Here is a 24711-nt window from a genome sequence, read left to right on the forward strand (position 1 = left end):
GTAAGGCTCTGAGTCAGCTGTGCCTGACTCTTTTTCCTTCTCATTGAAAAGACTTATGTGGAAGAAATTGAAACGTGGAAATACTGACTGTTCAGTAACAAGACAAGAGAAGGAGATTGCCTTCGCTCTGTTCTAGACACCCTTGAACTCATGGACTAGGGAAGAAGTACAGCATCTCAGAAATTGATTTGATACAGAAATTTTGGTCTTGGTTTCAAATCTGTTCCTTACAAAGATCAGTGCCTTTGGGGTTTTTTGTTTGTTTTCTTTTTCACCTTTCTCTAGTGTCCTCCTACCTTTAAATGTTTAAAAGTATTTCCTCATGATACGCTACATAAATGCTGCTGGTTGCCAACGCTTGCCTAACTACCGTTGTATAGCTTTCCAAACACTTAGGTGACTTAAGCACAGAATGACTCAGATACTTCAGTAATATAGATTGGTCTGTATTGCTCATTCCTCAAAGCTGTGAACTGGTTATTTAAACATAGCTAAGGCCAAATCAAGTTTATCACTCAGCATTTGTATTAGAAGAGGTTTAAAATCACGTGGCTTAAGTAATAAGAGCTTGAAATTAATGTATTTTTTGTGTAAAATTCAAGATACTGCTGCAAATCACAGCTCTGATCTGCTGCAGTATTAAGCAGTTTTTAATTTTAATACAAATTGAGCTACATTGTTGCATGAGGCTTTGACATGCCATATAATGCCCTGGTTAAAATTGAAAAAAAATATCTACAGAACACAGGCAAACCCTGGAGGCTTTCACCTTAAGATACTGTGCTAGTTTACCTTTTAAATCTGAATTACAACTACTGAAAACAACAAAAGCAAGAACTGGGTTTAAACAGGACAGACTGCCCTGAGTAGCAAAGTTCTCTGAGCCTGTAATAAGAATTTGCAGTCTCCTCCACTGGGTGGCAACCTAGGATGCAGCAACTGCATCTCCTGATACAACGGCTTTCTCCTGAGGATCACCAGAAGGAAAAATCAGTCACTGTTAACATTAACCTAATATTTTTGCTTCTCTCAGTGTGCAATTGGCAATGCAATGAATATGTGGAAAAAATGAAACTTTGAAAAGCAGCAAACAATTGTGGCCTAACCAGAGAGGGTATGGACCTAATGAGTATTAGCAAAGCTTTTAAACAAACAAACAAACAAACAATTTTTTTAACAGTTTTTCTTTTTTTCTTTTCAGTTTGTATTTTAACATGGTCATTTAATACAAACAATACTCACCATTACAAGTATTTGAAACCAATGCTGCGTTCTAGCTTTCTCACATACATCATGCATATCATTCCATAAATCACTTGAAAGAATAAATTTAGTAGTCACTTGAATTTATATCAGGAAAATATAAAATTCAATGACAGGAGTAAAAAAACGCTAATTCCTATGTTTGTTTCTGATTTGTTTAAAATGCATTTTTCCTCACAGAATTCCACAGAACAAGGACTCCATCCCAGAATATTTGTAAACCAACTCATTTTATTTTCTAAACTTATTTTTGGCAACCAAGAACAAAATCAGGCAAAATAAAAAGGCAAAGCCCACTCTGTCATCATTACATGATTAACATAATTCTAAGGAAGTAACAATTAATAAATGGAATGCAAAGAGGAGAAGAGTAAAGTGAAAGGTAAAGGAAATAAAATAATATGGTTTATAATACTGAGAACAACTGGCTGACCAAGAAATATGAGGTAGCAAAAAATAATCAAAAAAAGGAAGAGATCGACTTAGAAAAAGGGGGGAAAAGAAATCACATCAACTTTATTTCCAGTTAAAAAATGACACGAAATTAGGTAACAATTTGAGCTCTTCATACTGTATGAAAATAAGAAAATAAATAAATAAATAAATAAAACATACTTGCATTACTGTTGAGAAGTCCCTACAAATTCATAATATTTCTGCTATAATTTTTACTTCTCAACTCCTAATTTTGATTGATCGTTGAAAAGCAGATCTCTGTGGATCCACCATATGCAGACCTTAATGGATATGAACATACAGATGAGAGTGATCATTAGATTATAACTGTTTGTACCCATTTGATTCTTTATCAATATCTCTTTTTTTGTGTAAGATGAAAATGATTCAGAAATACCCACTCATGGACAAGAAGTTAAAATAATTCTTTCAGAAATGTCACAACTCAGGAAGCTCAAATCTAGTAACAGCAACCACTCTCTAAGGTCAGCCAGTACAAACTAAGAAGAAAACATCAATACTTTCTCCTTCCTCTTCCTTGTGTACAGCCTCCTATTTTCTGGCAATTTATAGAAGACAGAATTACATCCTACATATTATATCCTATACTATACTGATAAAGTTAGTATTAGTAGTCCTTGACAAATTCTTACATTTTGTTGTCCAAACTTTGAATCCAGGTATACTTTCTGCTTCCACACTGTCTTGGGACAGTGATTTAACTATAGGCTTTGTAAAAAAGTATCTTCATTTGTTAGTCATCTGAACAGAGGGAAATCTTGTTTACTCAGAACAACACCAAATGCTAACTTCCTTGCATTCAAGATCTATTTCCTGTCTCTGGAAAGAGGGGAAAAGGCAATGTTAATCACAAGCAGTTTAAAATTTGATTGAATTCTTATAGAAAAATGCCCATCTGAACAAGTGTAGGATCTTTTTACATATGGACTCTCTTCATGTATTCCAGTCCAATTTGTGTACACAGCTGAGACAGGAGTTTTTCCTGTCATGAGCATCTGTTTGACTCATCATATGTGCTGCATCTATCACTCTGAACTGTTCCAATAGCAGTGCTGAAGCATCTGCCACTTTAGCTCTTTCTCTACAGTGGAGTTAAGATCCTAGAGGAATCTGCAAAAAAAGGATGCAGGGTAAAGTGATTGACTGAGCCTTGCTGGTGTTCAGAGAACTTTCAGCTTCAGTGATCATCTTCTGCAGGTGGTGCACAGTGTTAGACCTGTAACTTACAGCTCCCTGAGGCACAGAGTAGAAGCAATCCAGATCTGTAGTTTCTTTCTGAGAGTCATGATATAAATTAGGAATTATTTCCATTTACTCTGTTAGGGTACAAGTTTTTTTCCCTCTGACTTGCATGTTCTTGAGGGCAAGATTCCGACTACATAAGCTTTGCAGCTCTTATATGCTGCTCATCTTGACTCATTCCCAGTTGCTACAGAGGGTAAAAACAGCTGGTCCACCAGCGCTGTTTAGGATATGGCACTCTTCACTAACTATACAGCCTCAGCAAGTTCAGATAAGACACCAAAATTTTGCACATCTAAAAGATGTCAGTAGAATTTCATCATGTCCAGCTTGCCATCCACCAGTAACCTGAAGTTCTCCACAAGGTTACTCTCGATGAGTTCTCCACCTAGGCTGTACACGTACCTGGGATTGCCACAACCCAAGTGAAACACCTAGCATTTGACCATGTTGAATCTCAGAATGCTCATGTGAGCCCACTTTTCAAGCCTGTTGAGGTCCCTCTGGATACATCCTTTCCTTCTATTGTGTCAACTGCAACAATTGGCTTGGTGACATCAGGAAACTTGCTGAGGGTACACTTGATCCCACTGTCTTATGCCACCAATAAAGCTATTGATGAGCACTGGTCCCAACACTAACCCCTCGGAGACACCACTTATCACCAGCCTGCACCCACACACAGAGCTGTTGATCACAATCCTCTGTTTGTGACCATGCAACCAATTCCTTATCCTCTGAATCCAGACATCAAATACATATCACTCCAACTTAAAGATAAGGATATGGTGCAGGACCATGCCAAAGGCCTTGCACAAATCCAGGCAGATAACATCAGTTGTCCTTCCTTTGTCCATTGATGCTGTTATTCCAACATAGAAGGAAATCAGACTGATCAGGCATGATTTGCCCTTAGTGAAGCCATGCTAGCTGTCTTGGATCACCTCCTCATCTAATGTGTGCCTTAATTTCCAAGAGGATCTGCACCATGATTTTTGCAGGCACAGAGATGAGGGTCACCAGTCTGTGGTTCTCCAGGTCTTCCTTCCTCCCTTCTTTAAAGATGGAAGTGACATTTCCCTTTTTCCAGTCACCAGGGTCTTTGTCCTGATTTTTCATTGTGGAGAGTGACTTGGCAACCACACTAGCTGGTTTCTTCAGAAACCATGGATGAGTATCATCTGACTCCACAGAGTGGTACAAATTTAGTGTTGCATGTGGTCTCAAACTTGCTCTTTGCTTACAGAGGGAGGGATTTTGTTTCTCCAGTACTTGTATTGTCGTTCAGGGACCCGAGAGACATGAGAAGCCTGATGGCCAGTGAAGACTAAGGCAAAGAACTCACTGAGTACCTCCTCAACGTCTGTTGAATCCAATTTTGCCTTCTCTGCTACACTATCTTTTGCTCATCTCTGCTGACCAGTGTACCTGTAGATTCCCTTCTCTTTATTTTTCACATCTCTAGCCAAGTTCAGTTACATATGCATCTTGGCTTTCCTGATCCCATCTCTGCATATCTGGATGGCATTTCCATATTCTTCCCATGCCACCCATTCATTATCACAGTCTTTCACAGTCTCGTGCGGGTTGGAAGGGACCTTAGAGATCATCGAGTCCAACCCCCGGGATTCGAGCCCCTGTGTAGCAGAGTGGCACTTCTACCACTTGCTCCACAGGGGGGATTCGAACCCGGGCCATTTATTTTTAGCTTCAGTCTTTTTCACAGAGAATTATTACTGATTTGTGCTTGTCTGCATGGGTAAACTCAAAACATCACTTACAGCATATTAAAGACGCAAATGCAAATGGGCCAGCAAAGCATCATTAAATTTCTGAGATACCACACTTTCATAATTAAAATTCTTCCTGAATCAAAGTGTCTTCAATTTGGTTTGTTATTCAAATAACTGAGTAAAAAATGAGCTAACAATACTGATTTCTGAATTCACAAGCATCATTATTTTCCCTGAGTGTCAACATGTAGTCAAGCGCTAAAAAATACTTAGACCCTGAGAATACAGCGTAGAATAGCAATTGCTGGAACAGAACGGTCTCCATAAAATTTTTTTGCCAATTTGTGCCTCCCATCATATAATCCTAGAGGAGTATAAGAAGAAGAGCTGCTAAGGCAGATAAGAAATTGTAACTTTTATTAAAGAGAACAGAAAACACAGTACTTTTGAAGTAGATGGTCACAGACACAGTTGAGAATGGCAGATTAGTTTTACTTCATTAAGGAGGAAACACTGATTCTATTAACTGAAAAAGCAGCAAGAAGAATTTGATACAGTTGGAAAGGACAATACCCATTCCTAGAAAAAGAAGAAAAAAAAAATAACTGACAATCTTTGAAATGCATTAATAAAATTATATGAATGCCTATTAATTATCAACTATATTACATAAATGGCATTAATTAAATGAGACCATATGCATAATAATTTACCGAATATCCACTAACATAGGACTACAAAGCAAAATAAATCTTTATACATAGACAATAATTTACTGCAAACTACCACAATTAGATGCATTAAAAATAAATAAATAAATAAATAAAAATCTGTGGTTTTCTCATAAGACCAGACTCCTAAACAGTTCCCAGGTCTCTAAAATTAAATCTGCTCAAAAATAACAAAAGTAATTAAGCCTCCTGTAAATATGTAAAAGCAAGCAAGCAAACAAACAAACAAGCAAAAAACAACCCAACCAGCAGAATCTTTTCACTAATATCGATCTGGTTGCTGAAGGATGCTCAGTGAAAATCTGGACTACAGATCTGTGAAAAGTCTTTAGCTGACAAAACTTATCATTGCTAAAATGGGAAGGAAAATCTGTAAAATGCTGTAGTCGTGAACACTTGTGCAGCCATCAGTACTCAGAAGTTTCCTGCCTGGACTGGCATGCCTGCATTTTGATACATTGCAACTGTGAACACTGCAGTGAAAGAGAATCCCTGAGCTTTTTCACAACTCAAATATTATTTAAATAACACAGTGAGAGCTGTTGTATTAAACTGCCGTTGATGGGGTGATAAATAATTTGCTTTTAGAAATATGAAATGCTTCAGAACGTCACTGCATGGAAGGGGTCTCATTGTGAAATATTACTAAATATATAATTTGAAAAATATCTTGTATTTCAAACTTGAATTTATTTTCACCATTGTATGTCATGAACTATGAAGAAATGGCCCTGAACCCTGGAAAAACCCCTACCAGGCCACAGGTCTCTAATGATAAACTCTAGAGTATATATAGTGTATATATATACAGTTATTTTTTGAGGCTGTGTAAAATGAATATCTAACACTCCAGAATGAAGCTATTATGATGACAGAATTCAAATATTTCTATGAGTTTGGTCACTGTTCTTTCTCTCCTACAACAAACACTACAGAAAAGTATGTATTTGTTCAAGATCGAAGGAAAAAAAGATCATTTATTAAGAGGTAATCAAATGAAATATGTTGAAAACTGATATTAGAGTTATTAAAGCAGGAATATTTTATGTGTATATTTCACGACAAAATGGAGAACAAAATCCACAAATAATTTAAGCAAAGGAATTATATGCCATTTAATTTTTTCCCTTAAAAAAAGTTTTGGATCTCCTAAATGCAAGTGACAGAGGGATCAGAGTTGCAGATCAAATCAGTATTATTCTTTCTTCTACTTTTTGTCTTCCCCTGAAATAGCTTAGATTCCTACTCTAAATCCCAAATTCATTAAGCTAAGCAAGAACAGTATTTGAGATTTCTCAAAACATAAGACAACAAAAAGTTATACTGGAAAACTAGTAAAGAGACAAACACCATTTTTTTATTATTGGATTACATGTTGCTGACAGAAACAGAAATGCCTTCTGTTGTATACATTGATGATGACAACGATTCTCATGAGACCCACTCCTTCTTGTAAACAAGATAGGACATTAATGATGTTTCTTTTGGGGTTGGTGGTGGTAAAAATAATGGCACTGATGATAAAACTATTGGTGTTGCTAATTAGATGTAAAATATATCCTGACACCAGCACTTTTTCAAATGCAAATTTATAAATCGTAATGAAAGGATTCTCCTGAATTCAGGGAGAAGTATATAACAATTCTGGTTAGTTTGTCTTGATTTTGCCAGTTGTTAGGAAGTGCATATTTATAGTTGCTTTTCTTTAGGCATCTGTTGCTGATCCTTGTTAGCAACAGCATATAAGGAAAAGCAGTAAAAGCTAATGGTCTATTCTTATATTTTAAGTTGCTCAGGCAAATCTTTTGAATAGGTGGCAAGTGGTGCCTTCAATAGTAATTTTAGTTCTGCCTTGTTATAAGGTAAGAACCATCTAAAAATAAATAAATAACTAGTAATAAAACAAACAAATTTATTTATATAACCATTTGTCTGGTTTTCTTGGCTAAGAAATTATACAGGATTGTACTTTTATTTCAGAATACTTAAGAATAGTAGGAGAAAATTCTTTTCCCCAGCCTAGAAGCTGTGCCAAAGCTAAACATTTATTTGATGATAGATGCTTATTATAATCACTTTCTAACAGCTTGCTCAGCAATTAAAATCAACCGTGCTGTTTGATTCTCTTAATTTGGATACTTTTGATATGTACTTTGTATGAAATTCTTCTTCCAAAACTTGATTAGCTGTTTTTAATAACCTCCATTACTTTTGAATCCTTCAACACATGTAATTTTACTATTTCCTTCTCTTACATCTATTTTTGTTTCAATAGAATCACAGGTCTTGAGATGTAAAATACACATACAGCTCTCCTCTGCGGATGTTTAATTCACATTCCAGTTATGTGCTCCAGACAGTCAAAGTTGTATAAATGTCAGTTAAATCTATCTCCTACTCTTTCCTACCTATTTGTACAATTCCTGTTAGCATAGCTTTATAAATAAGTAACTACTGAAATTCTGAATTTCTTCATGCAAATATTTTCAGATGCTTTGGTATGCATAACCTACCAATTGTAATTTCTCTTTTTCCACTGAATCTCATGAAATCTATAACACTCTAGTCTGTGTATATCATCACAGGATTCAATTATGCCTATAAAAGAAACATTTTCATAACCAGTCACTGTAGCCACACAGCTGTCTAAAACAGTGGAAAGGCTGAAAGTGGAAAGAATCTATTTGAAGTATCATCCCTCATTCTGCAATGAAATGGACCTTGTGAGAATCGTCTTGCTCCTGAAAGGCTTGTCAACTACAAATCTTGCCTGGCATGTTTACAGATTCTTAGTTTTGATAAAAATGTGACCCTACACCATGTAATAGGCTAGACTCAGAACAATGACTATTTTCAGAATCAAGAACAACACAGTCATGACATTATGGATATTAAAAACCACACATACACATAAAATAATAATAATAATAATTAAAAAAAAATAAAAAAAAATTTAAAAATTAATAAAAAAAAAAGCAAAAAGGAAATATCAGAAGCATATGAAATGTAAACCGTTAGGCAAGCTTTCATTTCAATAATAACCTCTTTTCTATTTCTCTGACCTTTTCCCATCCATATTTGATAATCTCTAGGTGATATGAAATATGGTGAAAGCTATAAGATTTGCTTGAAATGCAATATTACAGCTGTTAAAATACTAACTTACTTCCTTTATGAAAATGCAACGAAAAGGAGAAAGAAGAGCAACAAAGGCTTTTTAAAATCACATCTATCTTATGTTTCCAGTGATTTTTGCCGTTTCAAAATAGAATCACCATGAGCATCTAGAAAAATATTGGGAAAAACGGTGTCTAAAGCTTTACCAAAATCCACATAGACAACATTTACAGCCTTTTCCTCATCTTCTAAGCAGGTCATATTGCCATAAGAGATGAGGTCATAGAAGGAGACCACATCAGCCAGGCAGAACCTGCCTCTCAAAACCCAAGTTAAAGCAGCAGTCTGTCACTGGCTTTTCTGCTTAGTACCAGTTCTCTCTTACTTTATTAACTCACCTTACAGCCTATGGCCACCTTTTTTGATAATACCTATAATAATATTAACAGATCTGTATAAAACATAATTGCAATTAACCTCTTAATATTGAGATTTCCATCGCCTGCTGAAATACTTCTTTTCTTGATGAAAATAATGAAGCATAGATATAATTTATGTGAAATTCCATGTGACATCCACAAATGTTAGCATCCTGTAAGTTGTGAAACATTCTAATTTCAAACATAGTCATCCAAGAGCACAATAGTTTATTTTTTCTCTTTTTTTTTGCCATTGCTACTGAATGATGCTTCTCAAGCAAAAGCATATGTAAAATAACAAGTGTTTCACCTTCAAAATATTTTATCTTCTCTTAGTATTTTAACTTATAGCCCTCTCCTGAGAAGGCACATGTATAAAGAGTCTGTTTCATTCCTCAGAGCTAAAGAAAATGTTAAGCAAATATTTTCAGATCCTTACCACAAACTACATATTAAAAGAAGTACTGTATAAAAATCACACGCACTCAACAACAAAAAAAAAAAAAGCTATTATTTTTTTTCCAATTATATTTTGTAAATGTGAGTCACTCGTCTTCTTCTAACCAGAGTATGGTTAAGCTCCATAAATTTGAAGGAGAAATGTCTGAGGAGCAGTAAGACACAGATTTTTTTTACTGTTCTCAGATGAAGCCTAAGAAACCCATTCTGACTTGTGTTTCAATCTGTTTTTGACATACTCAGGGAAATAATGCACTTGATTCCACATGGAAGCTATTTTAGAGAAATGAAAAATGCAGGGTGGAAAAAAAAATACAAAAGAGAGTGGAAAAGGTACCTTTTTACAACATCTTCTCCATTCCAACATGGGATATCATCAGCAGCTGCCAACTCATTACCACATAGCTGATCAGCCAGGCCACCATAAAAGGCTCTGTAGAGGCGAAGGTGGCTGATAAATTCTCTGCACAAAGGAATACGGAAGCAATTGATAGTGTCAGTCAACAGTATTATGCAGTACTTCAGTCGTGCACTTCTACAAGAAGATACAGAATGTGCTTTTTCTAAGTAGTATCTTGTTTTTTTAAAATCAATTTGCCAATTTTCTGTTACCTAAGTAGGATTCCCTCAGGTACATTTCAGTTGTTCACAGAGTTGATACTTTTATGTGTGAAAATTAAACAAAACAATTTGTTCATGCTCTGGAACAGGAATAATTTTCCTCGACTCTGAAATTTTCTTGTATAGTTCTGATACAGTCTAAAATGTTGCATTTATAGAAATGTACGTTTTTATTTTACTTTTATTTATTTATTTATTTATTAAAGCATAACAAATTAAAAAAAATAGGTGTTTATTGTCACATGTTTTTCAGCACTATCAATCTGTCCCCTGCACAGTTATACAAGTAATAGAAAGAGTACCGGTTAGAGTTATGGGGAATTCATGATTTAGGTAGAATGAGTTTAAGATGTAGACATTAAATATTTAGTAGATATTTAAATTACTGTCTGAAAAATGACATTAATTTTATCGCCCTATGCTGCTAAGTTATAAATTATGTATTGCTATTTTAAATAATTGCCAAGATGCCCAGAGCTGATAGTAAGTTTTTATACTGAAATCAAAAGAAATCGGTGGGTTTCTTTAGTTAGTATATTTGTAAATAAATTGTGATATTTATGTTTATAATTTGTTTGCTTATTTATTGAAAATCTCTTGCTGAGAGACCAATTCCTGCTGTGAAAAATTAAAATACTTATTTATTCAGGATTAGAATTTCACAGTATATGAGTTATCTATGACTCGCAGGCACAAAGGAGAATGGTGCCAACAAATTCTGTACTCATTGCTCTATAAAACCAACAAGCTTCAGTTTATTTTACCTTATTGAATGGCATTTGGAGTTGTAAAAATAAAAAATAAAAAGTTCTAGATATTTCTGTATGTTTATTTATTGTAGATCTAAATGGAACAAGGAATTAAACTCTTAATTATTGTTTACTATAAACTAACACAGATAAAACATGAGTATTATATGCAGTCCACCATTAGAATACCAGAAGACTCTACACAAAGTATAGGGATTCATAATTACTATAACTATTTAATGCAAGCTGATTGTATTAGCATACCTAAAACTGCAGTTCTGAAAGTCTCAGAGTCATTTTTGACTGCATATGTGCAATATATTTTAAATACATAAATATGATTCATCTGTTCTCTCCCAACCATGGATAATTGTAACACGTACTTCTCTGGCCACAAAGTTGCATTTTCCATTTTACATTGAGTAGGACTGCCTATAACTATGTGTTGGTTTTATGTTCTGAATGAAAATTAGTGATTAGAGGCTTCTCATAAAAATAGCTGGAATTTCTTTTGTACAACCAATCCATCCAATCAACTCCATATAGAAATGGAAATAAATAGAGCTGCTATCACATCTTATGACAAACTGCATTGTAACAGAAAAGTCAGTTATTCAGTTTATTAGCAAACACAACCCGAGGCAAAGATGAAGTTAATGTATAAGTAATAACTGATTTCAACCCCTGTAGATGTCTGATCAAGGTAGCTAGAAGGGCAGATGGTCTGAATTTGAATTTTCACATCATCCTCTTCTAGATCAGACAGCATGTAACTACAGGCAGTTGAGCACAAATGTGCAATTACAGTCAGTGGAAGCTACTAATATTTCTCAGCAGTTTATTTGGAAATGTTCTCCTTTTTTTGCTTACAGTTTCATCTGCTCGGAATGCTGAAGTTTAAACTGTCTGATAGTAAAAAGTTCAGACAGAGATAGTCCAACATATACTTCAAAATGAAAATTTTCATCTGAAGCTGAATATGGAGAAATTAGAGAACTCTTAGGAGTTCTCACACATTTAATTGAGTCATTTTGTTCATTTCCTGTTCTTATGATCATTGTCATAAATCAAGTCTGCGTCATTTGGAAGAAGCTTGTTCTTTCCTGCTAAACTTGTGAATGTGGCTGGGAGTATACCTCCACAGTTTACCAGCAGGTAAAGTGGTTGACTGGGAGAACTGTGCTTCCTTAAAAGCAAGCTGTAAGCAATTGCTGAAGTTGCTCTTCTCCTCCAGGAGTTGTTACAGTTGCCATGGGAATATAAAGAAAAATATAAAATGATTGTGACAGATAAAGAAGTAGATGATCCAGGAGGTAGCAAGTAAAAGTGAAATGAACTGTAGAGTTGCTAAACTGAAATCTGTACCAGTGGATCTCGCAATCTGCTTCCCCACGCCCCCAGCTTCATTGTTTTTTACTGTCTGCTCCTCTGATGTCCCCAAAGTTCCCCCCTGAGGTCATCTCAGACATCACATTTTTACATCATGGAACAGTCCCAGATGAAGTCAGATATTAGAATGTGGAACAGATATTGACTGATGAAATTCTGAGCCGACCAAAACAAAATTCTCATTTGCATCTCTTTCCCTTCATTATTTCATGCCATTACTTTGAATATAACCTATTCTGTTGTAAAATTAATGGCTTACTTTATTCTTTTTTTCTGGCTGTAAAACTAATGTCTTACTTTCTTCTGCTGGCAAGAGTTTCTTCGACATCTCTTGAGAACATCTTCAGTCCTTGGCTATATTTGTTCCGATCAAAAGAACAATGTGGAGACTGCGTAGGCTTCCTTACAGGTGGACCACATACCTTGTTCACCTAAAAGGAAAACAGACATTAAGAAGTAAAGAGCATATGTAAGAAAAAAATATATTTTGTTTCTCTTTATTCTGTTTAAGTCCATTTTCGCATGAAAATCCGTGGACACATCATGAAGATTAGCTAAGAAAAATATCATTAATTATCATACTTGTCAACACTGTATCCACAGTGAAAGCAGAAAACACACAATTGCATTTCATTTTGTGTAAGAAAAATACAAATGAAATCACTCCTTTTGAAGGAATACAAGGTGTATAAGCAAGCTACATGTATTTTATTGATGCTGTTTTTTTCCCTTCCTGTCAAGAAACTGCTATGCAGACAGTAACAGTAACCTCAGAGATCATGACATGTAATGAACAGCAGCACATTTCTATTTTTCAGCAATAAACTCCAATCATATTTTTTAATATGCATTAAACTCTGTGATTTCTTCCAGGGTTGATGAATTATTACAGCATGTTCAGCACAGTTACTCAGAGCATACACTGAACACTTAAGCATGACAGAAACTTGCATTACAACTTTGGAAGATGTAAATTTAATGATCCGAGATGCATGTTTAATGATTCAGACCATAGATGCTGAAAATACTAACTGATTTTATACATCTGGTTTTCTGATCTAGATGTCAATACATATGAATTCATATGAGCTTTTTTAAAAAAAATGTAATACTGAGCATTTTCCACTATAGAGGATATCAATCCATGTTCACAGCTCATTATTCTTCCTAGTCACTAAAGAAAAGTAATTAATGACATACGTATTTATTAAACAAGATATACTTCATGTTGAGGATCACATCAGACAAGATATTAAGCAGACAAACCAGTACATATATTTTGTGCATGCTCTACTTGAAAAACTAATACTGCATGTGATTTATTAAAACTTGTTTTCAATACATAGTCAACCTTGTTAAAAGAAAAAGGAAAACAGAAGAATTCACAGAGAATTTAAAATAGAATGCCACTTCATTTTACTCTGACTGAAATGAACAAATAAAGAAAACCAGAAGTTTTATGGTCACACTGCCTGACAGTATGGACAGTGCCCATTTTATTTATTATATGGTTGCTTCAGAATTCTAATAACTGTTTACATGGATTGATAGCGATATGACAAGGGGGTAATGGCTTTAAACTAAGACAGGGAAGGTTTAGGTTAGATATTAGGAGGACGTTTTTTACTCAGAGGGTGGTGACACACTGGAACAGGTCACCCAGAAAGGTTGTGGATGCCCCATCCATCGAGGCATTCAAGGTCAAGCTGGATGTAGCTCTAGGCAGCCTGGTCGGGGCAGGGGAATTGAAACTAGATGATCTTTGAGGTCCTTTTCAACCCAGACCATTCTATGATTCTATGATTCATTCTCTTTGACTCAATGCCTCAAGAAATGTTTTGTGCCATTTGGGGAATTTTGCATTCACTTATACATTTACAAGTAAACCATAAATACCTTAAAAGGTAATCTTAAACTTCACATCCATAAGTACTGTCAAAATCTCAAACTCCAGTTGTTATCTGAAATGTCTTTTTAACAAATAGCCAATTTTTTCTTTTTTTCTTTTTTTTTTTTTTTTGTTTTTTCTTTTCAGAAGACATCTATGGAAAATTCTGAAAACAGCATTAGTTAAATTGTAAAAAGTGCTTATGCAGCACCACACACACCTCTGTCATTGCCATAAAGTACACATCATACTCATAATGCTAGGAGCTGTTCTGTTAATGGTAGCGACATCTCTCACAGCTGAAAGTTACCTCAGTAACCTTTAGCAAAGTCACTTACTTCTTCAGACATAGTTTCTGCAGGATGAGCGTGTACAAGTAGGTATTCTGATGATGTCACTGTCTGTTATCATTCCCATATCTCTTATATCTAAAGCACTGGGAACACTGCCTGTCTGAGTGGCTGACTAGTGTGGTGTCAGTTACTTCTTGTTAAATGCATCACACATTATCATTCACCAATCTGTTTCTTTTTAAGTGCTCACTGCTGGCTGTGATTTTTATGTCATACTCAAGACACTAACTGTACACGGGTGGCAAATGGACTTTTGCCTTCCTCACTGCCACAGCATCTTCAGTGAGTTGCTGTTGTTTCCGTGAAAAGGTCATAGAGTATTATCTTGCCTTCAGGTGTCCATTGTGTCTGTGAGCCAAAAAATTTAAAACTGAAATCTCAGACCTTTATTTTCCAGTAGAAAGTTGATGGTACATTAAAGTAAAATAAAATAAAATATAAAATAAGATTTAAAGTCTAATAATATATAATAATGGTTATAATGTTTAATAAATGTCTACTTTTTTTGAAGATGCATTTTTCAAGTCTCTAGAATGAGTACATGGCACAAGTATAATGTCACTTAGTTTATTTCCACCGCTTTCAGAAGAACTATAACATCTATTAGACACACGGTTTCAGTCTTTGGGCTGCAAAGATAACTTTTAAAGCAAAAAAAAATCATCCAAAATTATCCAGTGCTATTACTGCCATTCATCAGAGACAAAGACTGGAATCAGAAGTTTGAGAGGAGGGGAGTGCGCTCACTACATGAATGATAATTTTGCAGCAATATTTGATCAGAATGTGTTCTTATTGTCTTCCACTTCCACTGAAACATTTCCACAAAAGGAGCGTTTCTTGACCTCAAATAAAAAAAAAAAAAATAATAAAGAAATGAAAAATAATAATAAAAATAAAAAAAAAAACAAAAAAAACACAAAGCTTGGAGTATAAAATGATTCTCAGAAGGAACTGAAAATACTCTGATGAAAGCAAGACTGACAAAAATGCCTCAAAATATTATTCAAAAGAGAATTACAAATCTAGAATTTCAAGAAAAAATAAAAACTGCTGTAATATTTTAAAACAGACAAGCCTATTCAATTAGTTGATTTCTTTCCCCCACTCTTTGGTCAAATGTTCTTTAAAAAACAAACAAACAAACAAACAAAAAAAAACAATATATAAAGGCTTAAAAGGAAACCTCAGAAAATTATGAAACTCCTGATTTTCACAGTTCAGACAAACCTATTGTCATTATACTCAGCATGCTGTTATTATGCACAATTTGTATGCCACAGTATGATGACTGGGTTAATTAAAAGCTCTTGTAATAACCATGCAGTTAAATTGCAATTAGTGCCACCCCTGAACTTTATGGCAGTTTGACTTTTTGTGGTGAGATTCAGTAGAACATCTCTGGCTACACATCATTGGGAAAACCCGAGTATCCTTTGCTTTTAAAGAGGACTGGACAATGATGTTCTCTACATTCACATATTCAATAGGGCAAATCAGTCACATTCTTTGGGACTTTTCACCACTGTGATAATGGTTATTTCTGATTTCATCATTTATATGGAAGTGTTCAAGACCAGGTTGGATGGGGCCCAGGGCACCCTGGTCTAGTATTAGATATGGAAGTTGGTGGCCCAGGTTGACAGGGGGGTTGAAGATTCATGATCCTTAAGGTCCCTTCCAACCTGGGCCATTCTGTGATTTTGTGATTCTGAAATCCTATATTTAATTTAAAGACTGAAATGAAAGTAACACCTCTTTAAAAACTTGATAATAGAACTGCTGTGGTATCTTAAAGTCAAGGTATGGAGTGAGACAGAATGTAATAAAACACAGTAGTGAGACCTTTCTGGAATATGCAAAATTGGCTGCAAACAGGAATTTGACTGATTGAGAGAAGATTGCTTAGTAAAAGCAATTACAAACAGTACTGTGACACGGGTGCCATAAAGGTAGGTTTGGATTTGACAAGTATCATGACTGTCTACAAATCTGAAGGAAGATTAAGAAAAGAAAGTATAAACACAAGCACTCAAGTATGTATGTATGTACATATGTGTGTGTGTGCAATTATGTATGCATACATATGAGTGAATACATTCAAACATTCACAGAAATACCTTTTTCCATTGCATCCGTATGCACAAGAAAAGATAATAATTATATAAGAAAGATGAACAGATCTATCTGATCTAATTAACCTAAGATGCTAGCACACATGAGCCTGGTATTCACTAGTGGCAGAGACACAGTACAGACATCACATTTGATTTAACGTGATACATACATTTGATTTAACGCGATTTTCCTTCTTTCAGTTAGACCACAAGAGGGAGCGCCAACATTTCGACATTTCCAAGCACTAGAGCAAGCTTTTACTGCCTACTGCTGCTAACAGATGCTGGCTCAATATCATACTTCTAGCGCAATGTAAAACGTATTTTAATATGTGGGAGAGTGCAGAGGTGTATGAAATTTTAAAGGATTCCCTAAGTTCAAGCTCTTGAATACCAGAAGAAGAAACATTAATTAAAATAGGATTTTGTTGTTGTTGTTGTTTGTTTGTTTGTTTGTTTTCCTGCAGAACAGGAAAAGCACATTAATGAGACTATCAGGAATGAACAGTGGAACATTACTGGTATTTACAACATAGGCAGATCATGGAGAAATACTGCACTGTTTCCTAATTGTCTCGTTCTACACTGTAGCCTTGGGGTTCTTGGCAAAGACTTCTTAGACATCAGAACTTTAGAGATACAGCAGCAACTTAAAGTTTTCTTCATTTCACACATACATTTCATCATTTTACAGATTTTAAGAGAGAAGTCCAACACAACTTGGATGGGGAAAATATGAACAGTCCAGAGAATTACAGTCTAAAGTTGATACTTAGAAAGATGCTTGCACAATTCTTTAAATATTCAGTTTATAAACACCTGCAAAATTTAAATGGAGTCGACAAATAATAACTTCAAACCAGTTATTTTTTTTACTCAGCTGATACACAAAAAGATGTATTTATAAATTATTAAAGAGAGATGGAAGTAGCTTCAAGCTCATAAAAGAACAAATTCAATTCATAGAATTATAGAATCCTTAAGAGTTGGAAAGGACCTGATCAAGCCTTGCTTTGATAATCTCCAGGGATAGCACAACCACCACATATCCAAGCAATCTGTTCCAGTGCCTCACCACCCCCACTGTAAAAAACCTTTTTCCTTATACCCAATCTAATCTCTTTTAGACTGAAACCATTTCCCCTTGTCCCATCATCACAGACTCTATACTAAAGAGTCCATTCCCAAAGCAGTCAATTCAAAGCAGCCTTGTTAAATTTGGTAATTTGTCCCACACCCAACCAGATGAGTTTCAACAACCATTAATGTAAAGTGGGTAAATATGAAAGCCAGAAAAGCAGAGAGAGAGAGGGAAGAGAGAAAGAGAGAGAATAGAAAGGATTATACATTCCAAAAATTTATATATAAAACAGTACTTGGAGATTACAATCTATGCTCAAGATGGAGGATCAAAGAAGAGACAAACTCACTAACAGGTTATGAAATAGTGGTGGTTTTGTGTTTTTCTTTTATTTTTTTCATAAGAAAAATTTAATAGAGCTTTGCAAAAGACTGATGTCCAAGGTCTTGGATTCTGGGAGCCACAGTTTACAGCCAGCATATGACTGGGACCTGTACCCTTCTCTTCTACTAAAACTAGTTTAAGCATGGGTTCTTGAGGCTGTTCTCATATCTTATCAGTTGCTAATTATCTCTGGTTTCCTTCTTCATTCTGCACATTGTGACTGTAAAATAACATCTAATGGCCCACTAAGTATGAGTTACTTAATATACTTTTAATTTGCATCTTCTCCTTTTTAATTATCAAAGTCTTAAGTGATTTTAATTCTGCTACTCCTTCCATGAGGGACTAATACTCAAGTAGCTCAGGCAGTAAAAATAGTTTTTTCTTCTGAATGGGGTGAGTGGGAAGGAAATGATCTTTTATAATGGCTTAATGTTAGGGGAAATCCTAATGTTCTCAGCCAAGTTATCCTGCAGCCAGAATACAGAACTGCCAGTTCAAACTCATCAAAGGCAGTTCAGCAAAACTGCTTCTTGTGAGAGGCTGCCAGCTCTCCCAGTCCAAGTCTGCTTCAGTGGATGCCAAGGTGTTTCATTTATGTTCAGCAAAAACATTCTGTGGTTCTCCTCTGTAAATCAATTATATAAAAACTGCAGTAGTTCTTTCCCAAGATCAGCTCCCACTGTGTAGTGAGACTGACATATCGATGTTCTCTAGTGGCTAAAACGTACTTTACTGTTCTTTATTTCTGTGTGCCCTGAAAGTATAGCTCTAACATAGAGGGCTAACACTGCCTTCTTGTCTGATACTGGCAGAATTGTTCATTAAAACTAACCATGTGTCTACCCAGGGTCACCAAAAGCCTTTATCAGGCATGTTGCACTCTTAGAACACAACATATTACAACCTACAATGCATAACGAGTTTCTGAGAGCAGGACAAGTTGACTGTGTTTGCATCTCTGCACTCTGTCCTTACATTTTGTGGAAGGTTGGCAAAATTGTAGAGTGAAGAGTAGTTTTGAAAATAAGATTTCTAACACAAGTGTATGTTTACAATACCAGTCAGAATGTATTATTTCACTTAGTGTAAGATTCTGTCAACCACTCCTTATATAATTGGAGGTCCATGGTTTTATGATAATCAAGAATCTAAAACCACCTGAAAAAAATAAGAAATGAGAAGGAAAAAAACAATGAAAAAAAAAAACAACTATGAGTGCAGATCCAGAGATTTTGAAGCAAACTACTTTTTTAGATAAATTCTGTACCTTACATAATATGCATGTGTGTGAGTAAGTGACAGTCTTGTACTTATAAAAGGTCTTCACAGAACACTGGTTTATCCAGGTTTAAATAAGAGGTTGAAAAGACATTGAAACACTTACTACCAGAAGGAAAATGACTAATCTCCTAAGAAGTAATCTGGAATGGGGGAAGAAATACTAGATTCTCAGAAATGCTAGCTGCATTAATAATTCATTGTCTATCAGTATCACTAAACTTATATAATGCCTTGTAAAACCTCCACACCAAGTTCTAGTTTTTACTTATATTTTTATGTTCTCTGTTATTAATACTCACCTAAATTTACAGCCAATGATGTCTCAGAAAATCAGTTCCTTAAAGTTGTTACAAAACATATTATGTTTCTATACAGTAATCACTAACACTGCTCTATATTTTCATTTTATTTGTACATATAGCAATCAGGATCCTTAATGATTTTATAAAACCATACATTAAATATGTATCCTTTATACATATGTGCATTTACAATAGCATCCATAATGCTCAGAGTTTTTGTAAAAACGTTTGTCAAAGGCTACCACAGCATACTTCCAAGTTGCCTGGCACAGGAGAGGTCTGAGTTTCTTTTCTTGTATTTTCCTTTTAAACACTGTCTTTCTGTAAAATTTGTGTCAGAATTTTACACACTCTATTTGCACTTATTTTCCTGAATACATGCAAAACTGGACTGCAAATGATTTTGTATGTTGTTTTGTTGTTTGTTTTTTTTTTAGTATGCATCAGTTTCACACAAAAATTATGAGGAATTGTGACCTAGCCTAAGACACTAGCTTTGTGTCTTACTTTCAGCAAGACCAAATGCTGGGTCCTGCACTTTGGCCACTGCTTGAAGCAGACCAGCTGGAAGACTGTGTGGGAGAAATGGACCTAGGGGTGTTGGTCGATGCTACATTGAACATGAACCAGTGGTGTGCCCATATGGCCAAGTAGGTCATATAATATTGGTGATAGATGGACTGTTGGACTATATAATCTTAAAGGTCTTTTCTAACTTTGGTGATTCTATGACTGTGATTCTTTGATTCTAATTTCTTCAGATACAAACATTGTTCTTGTCCTCAGTTCATGTACACAGACTTCATACCTCAGTAAATATAAACCACTCGAATAAACAAAAAGGAAGAATCAAATCAGAAAAAAAAAAAAAAAAAAAAAAAAAAAAAGGAGCCATCAAACTGTACTGTTATATAGGAAGAAAACTTATCATTTAATAATAATTTTAAAAACAAAATAAAACAAAACAAAAACCAAGCAAGCTTTTTACTAGTTAAAAACAGTTCACAAGCTTGCTTAGCTGATTTTCACTATATTCCCAAAATTTTCTGTTCTCTTTTCTCACGACTGAAGCCCAGTTTAATCTCAGGAGAAAATATTTTTGATATGAAAAACTCAAATTCTTGACATAAGCAAGGAGTTTTTCCACTTTGAAACACTGAGGAAGTGAAATACAACACTAGAGTCATCTGAATTAGATGGAGGTCATGACTACAGTATACCTGCTTCTTGTTACATTCAAACGATGACTGATGTATCAAAACAGTCAGTATACTATACAAGCGTCACAGTCTTTCACAGCTGCAGTTGCACACATACCTGTGAATGGATGGAAATGCAAGGTGATGGTGTTCAACTGTGTATTAAGTTAGGTGTCAAACCTTTTACAACACAATGCAATTTGCATACAGAACTATAAGAGATGAGGACTTAAAATTCAGTTACTGTTCAGCAGTTTCCACAAATCAGTTTATATCGATCTTCTGAAGGAACTTAAATCAATTTATCAAGTAATTTAAATTCTGCAAAGTAAAGATTGCAGAGACTTAAGCTAAAATTTTCAGGTAGAATTCCACAATTTTATCCCAAAGTCTGTTTTGCTGAAAACTACATATTTCAGTTATTCCTTTTCTTTTCTTTCTTTTTTTTTTTTTTTTTCCTTTCAAGTATAAAAGATCTATACAGCATGTAGCTCAGTTTTATAAGTTCATAGTAAAAATACAGTCACATACAGTTGTAAATGAACAAGGCTGAATGCAGTTAGACATTTTAGAGTGAGGAATTTTGCTGTGACATCAAATTCAGGTTGTATCTGTGCAGTTTCTGAAACAAGGTTCATTTTCCCACAGCTTATCAATACTTGTACGTCTTTTGAGAAAATAAATAATTAGGTAGATAAATAAATAAATAAATAGTACATACTGTTGATATATAGCTTTGTGACTAACTCCTTTGAGAATCTTCAGCCTACATTTGTAGCTGGTTGCACAGAACCATGTCCAGGCAGCTTTTGAAGCTCTCCAAGAACTCCACTATTTCTCTGGAGCAACTTGTGCTAGTGTTTAGTCACTCTTGTCATAAAGAAGTGCTTCTTGACTTTCAGAAAGACAATAAGTTGTGCCCAATGACTCTTGTCCTGTCACTGGGCACCACTGAAATAGCCTGGTTTTGTCCTCTTTGCATACTCTCTTCAGCTGTTTTTACATGTTGATAAGCTCCACCATGAGCATTCTGATCTCAGAGTTTCACAGTCCAAACTCTGTCATCATTTCCTCATGGGAGAGATACCCCGGTTCTCTAACCATTCTCATAGCCCTCCACTGGACTCATCGATAGCTCCATGTCTCTCTAGCACTGGGGAGCCCAGAACACTCCAGGTGTGGGCATCACCAGGGCTAAGTACAATGGAGGATTCACCCTGTCCCTTGCAGACTGAATAGATCCTGTAGCACAGTACTAGCAGCAACAGCACAATGCTACTCAAGAGTCCGTATGCTGGATTATAACAGTGTCACACACTATTCCACAAAACAAAACAAATCATTAAAATAATCAGAAGGTGTCTGCTTTGGAGGGAAATACCACAAGCAAAGATGTAAAAAGCCAAGGGAAAAAAAGTAGTTTATATCCTATATAATCTCAAAACGGAAAAAAAAAGGTAATAAGCTAAAGAAGGTACTTCAGCTGCTGTATCTGTCAGATCACGTGGTCTCTAACCATGATCTGAAAAGCAGTAGTGTCTAACACCTCTCCGTGGGTGTAGCTTTCCTCCATTGAAGCAGCATGCTCTGTCCTGGCAGCATGAACCTTCTGCTGGCTACCCTGGTAGCCAGGCTGGTTACTCTGCCTAACCCCTATTGTAAGCTGCCATCTTCCTGCCCTCCCCTACAGTGCTAGATATTTTCTTGCCAGCAACAGATTCTCCCTGGTTGATGCCAATGAGGGGCTTAAAAACAGCACCAGTGGCTTAGTGGGTAGTAATGGTGATAGAAAAGTTGGACTAGATGATCCTGCAGGTCCTTTCTAACCTTGTGATTCTATGATTCTATTCCCAAACAGAACAGCAGTAGTCATGACAAAGGAGCAGGGGCACATGAAAAAGGAAGTCAGAGGGGCAAATGTGGAAAGTTGTCCCTGCCCTCAAGCTGCTATTATTTTACTACAACATTGGAGAACTCCTTCATAAGGGGAGGGGATGCTACATGCAAACCTGCAAGTGCTAGAATACACAGGAGCAAATGATGTGTATTATAGATGCAGTCAACTGTTCAGAAGAGCCAGCTAGATATTTGTCTAACCTTACCTACAACCAATCAGATAAAGTGCACCTAATATGTATGAAATCAATAAATTTACCTGCAGTTTAAATGCAAACAGTACAGATAATAAATCAAAGCAGCCATAAATTATATAATGCTGTGTAATCTGCTTAATGTGTAAAACAATATGTGATTATGTTACTTTACAGTAATTGCTCGTATGCATGGAGAACTAGGCTGTGAATTTGTATTTTCATTTAATTAATTCTTCTTATTATTAGAGCTTTTATTTCTTCTTAGCTCAAGTTTATATCAGTCTATGCCACTTCATAAAAGCGTCTGAAAAAAAATTTTATACATATACTTAGTTTACAAACAATAAAATATTGAATATATCAATTCCAAATGACACTTCTCATTTCACTGTAAATTAAAAGAATCAGAGGATTGACATAAGAAAATGCAAATTATTTCCTCTTAAAGATTGCAAAATAGAAAATTAAAATCTGTTTGAATGATGCTAAACACATGAAGCACAATAATGAAATTCAAAGAAGCAAAGATAAAGCCCTTACAAATCTTGCAGCAATCTAATACATAGTCATCAAACTCAGGGAATGATGGGTTACTGATTCCTCCAGCACTGGTAATTTACTGGTAAAACAATCACTGTATTTGATAACAAATGTGTATCTCTTTTGCTTATATACTTTTAGGTGCACTGAAACATGCGGGAGTAGCAATAGAAGACATTCACATCACAGTCTTATTTAGAAAGATTGAATTGTTTTACAGAAAATGTTTACTATTTTCCTCTTTTACTTATTTACCTGAAACTGTATTTTTCATGAAAATGCTTATAATTTTTCTTCTTCTCTTCTGACTTTCCATTAGATGGTTAACTCTTGAGTTTTTCATGCCAAAAAATCAAGTGCAGACATTTTAAGTAAAGCTTGGAATTACAGCCAAATATTTCTCTTATGGTAAAATACTGTATCTCTGATTGTTATCAAATCCACAACTACATTTGATAAACTATATTATATATTCTTAAAGGCATCTAATATAGAATTTCACTTCAAGTAGGCTGAATATATATCTTTGTGATACCTACAACTTTGTTTTTGAGTAAGTGATGAATTTTCAGTCTCTTTCATGATCTGATTTATGTAGTAGATTTATAGTTAGCATTTTCAAATATCAAGATTTCTTGAAAATAGGGCAATGAAAGTATAGTTATTTCTAATATGTTAAAGTAGCTTCTGAATGTACTTCATGATTTACCAATTCACTCTAAGAAAGCAATCAAAATTCATTAGTTATGAAGCAGTAGTCATAGTACTGACATGTTTAAAGTTATAAAGTGTAAATAAATCAGATTTAGATACTAAAGCAGTGTATTCACGGGATAACTACTTCAAAAGACACTGATCTCTTGCATCTCTTTAAGTGCCTGAACCTGATAAACAAGTTACTATATATCTAGGTATGGCAATTTCATTTCACAATTAGAAATACTGTTATCTGGTCTCTTGTCAATAGTCGTGCATACTCCTTCCCCAAAATAAAACTGCAAATACACTACAGCTTGCAGGTATATGTCTTGTGCATATCTGAGATTATCAAAACATGCTTTTCATTACCTTCTTCCCATTCCTTTTTTAAATCTCTGGAATGTATTGATTTAATGCAATCGTGCAGATAGTTTGTTTTCTGGGATGGTATTGAATAAGGTCATGTGATTTTTCACCAGGGAAGCTTCAAAAAAAAAGTAGCTACATAAAGCAGACCCTAGCAGGAACAGAAAAAAATAAAATGCATGTCATTGATAATGTTTGTGAATAG

General features: G+C 35.0%; 1 protein-coding gene across 9 annotated transcripts in view; it reads right to left on the minus strand.

Moving 5' to 3' along the window:
• GPC5 (glypican 5) overlaps window positions 1–24711 on the minus strand; it is a 519876-nt gene that overhangs the window by 424106 nt on the left and 71059 nt on the right. For 8 of the 9 annotated variants that reach the window (XR_004305915.1, XM_032442040.1, XM_032442039.1 and 5 more), the window contains exons 4-5: window positions 12498–12631; window positions 9779–9904 (exon numbers count right to left, since the gene is read on the minus strand). Coding sequence is in view for 8 of the 9 variants with exons in the window: in XM_032442040.1 (XP_032297931.1) it covers window positions 9779–9904; window positions 12498–12631 (260 nt within the window). In the remaining variant the exon portion in view is untranslated. The remainder of the gene's footprint in view (window positions 1–9778; window positions 9905–12497; window positions 12632–24711) is intronic. The other variant, XM_032442041.1, reaches the window with a different exon arrangement.

Source organism: Coturnix japonica, chromosome 1 (assembly GCF_001577835.2).
Source record: "Coturnix japonica isolate 7356 chromosome 1, Coturnix japonica 2.1, whole genome shotgun sequence".
Lineage (NCBI taxonomy): Eukaryota > Metazoa > Chordata > Aves > Galliformes > Phasianidae > Coturnix > Coturnix japonica.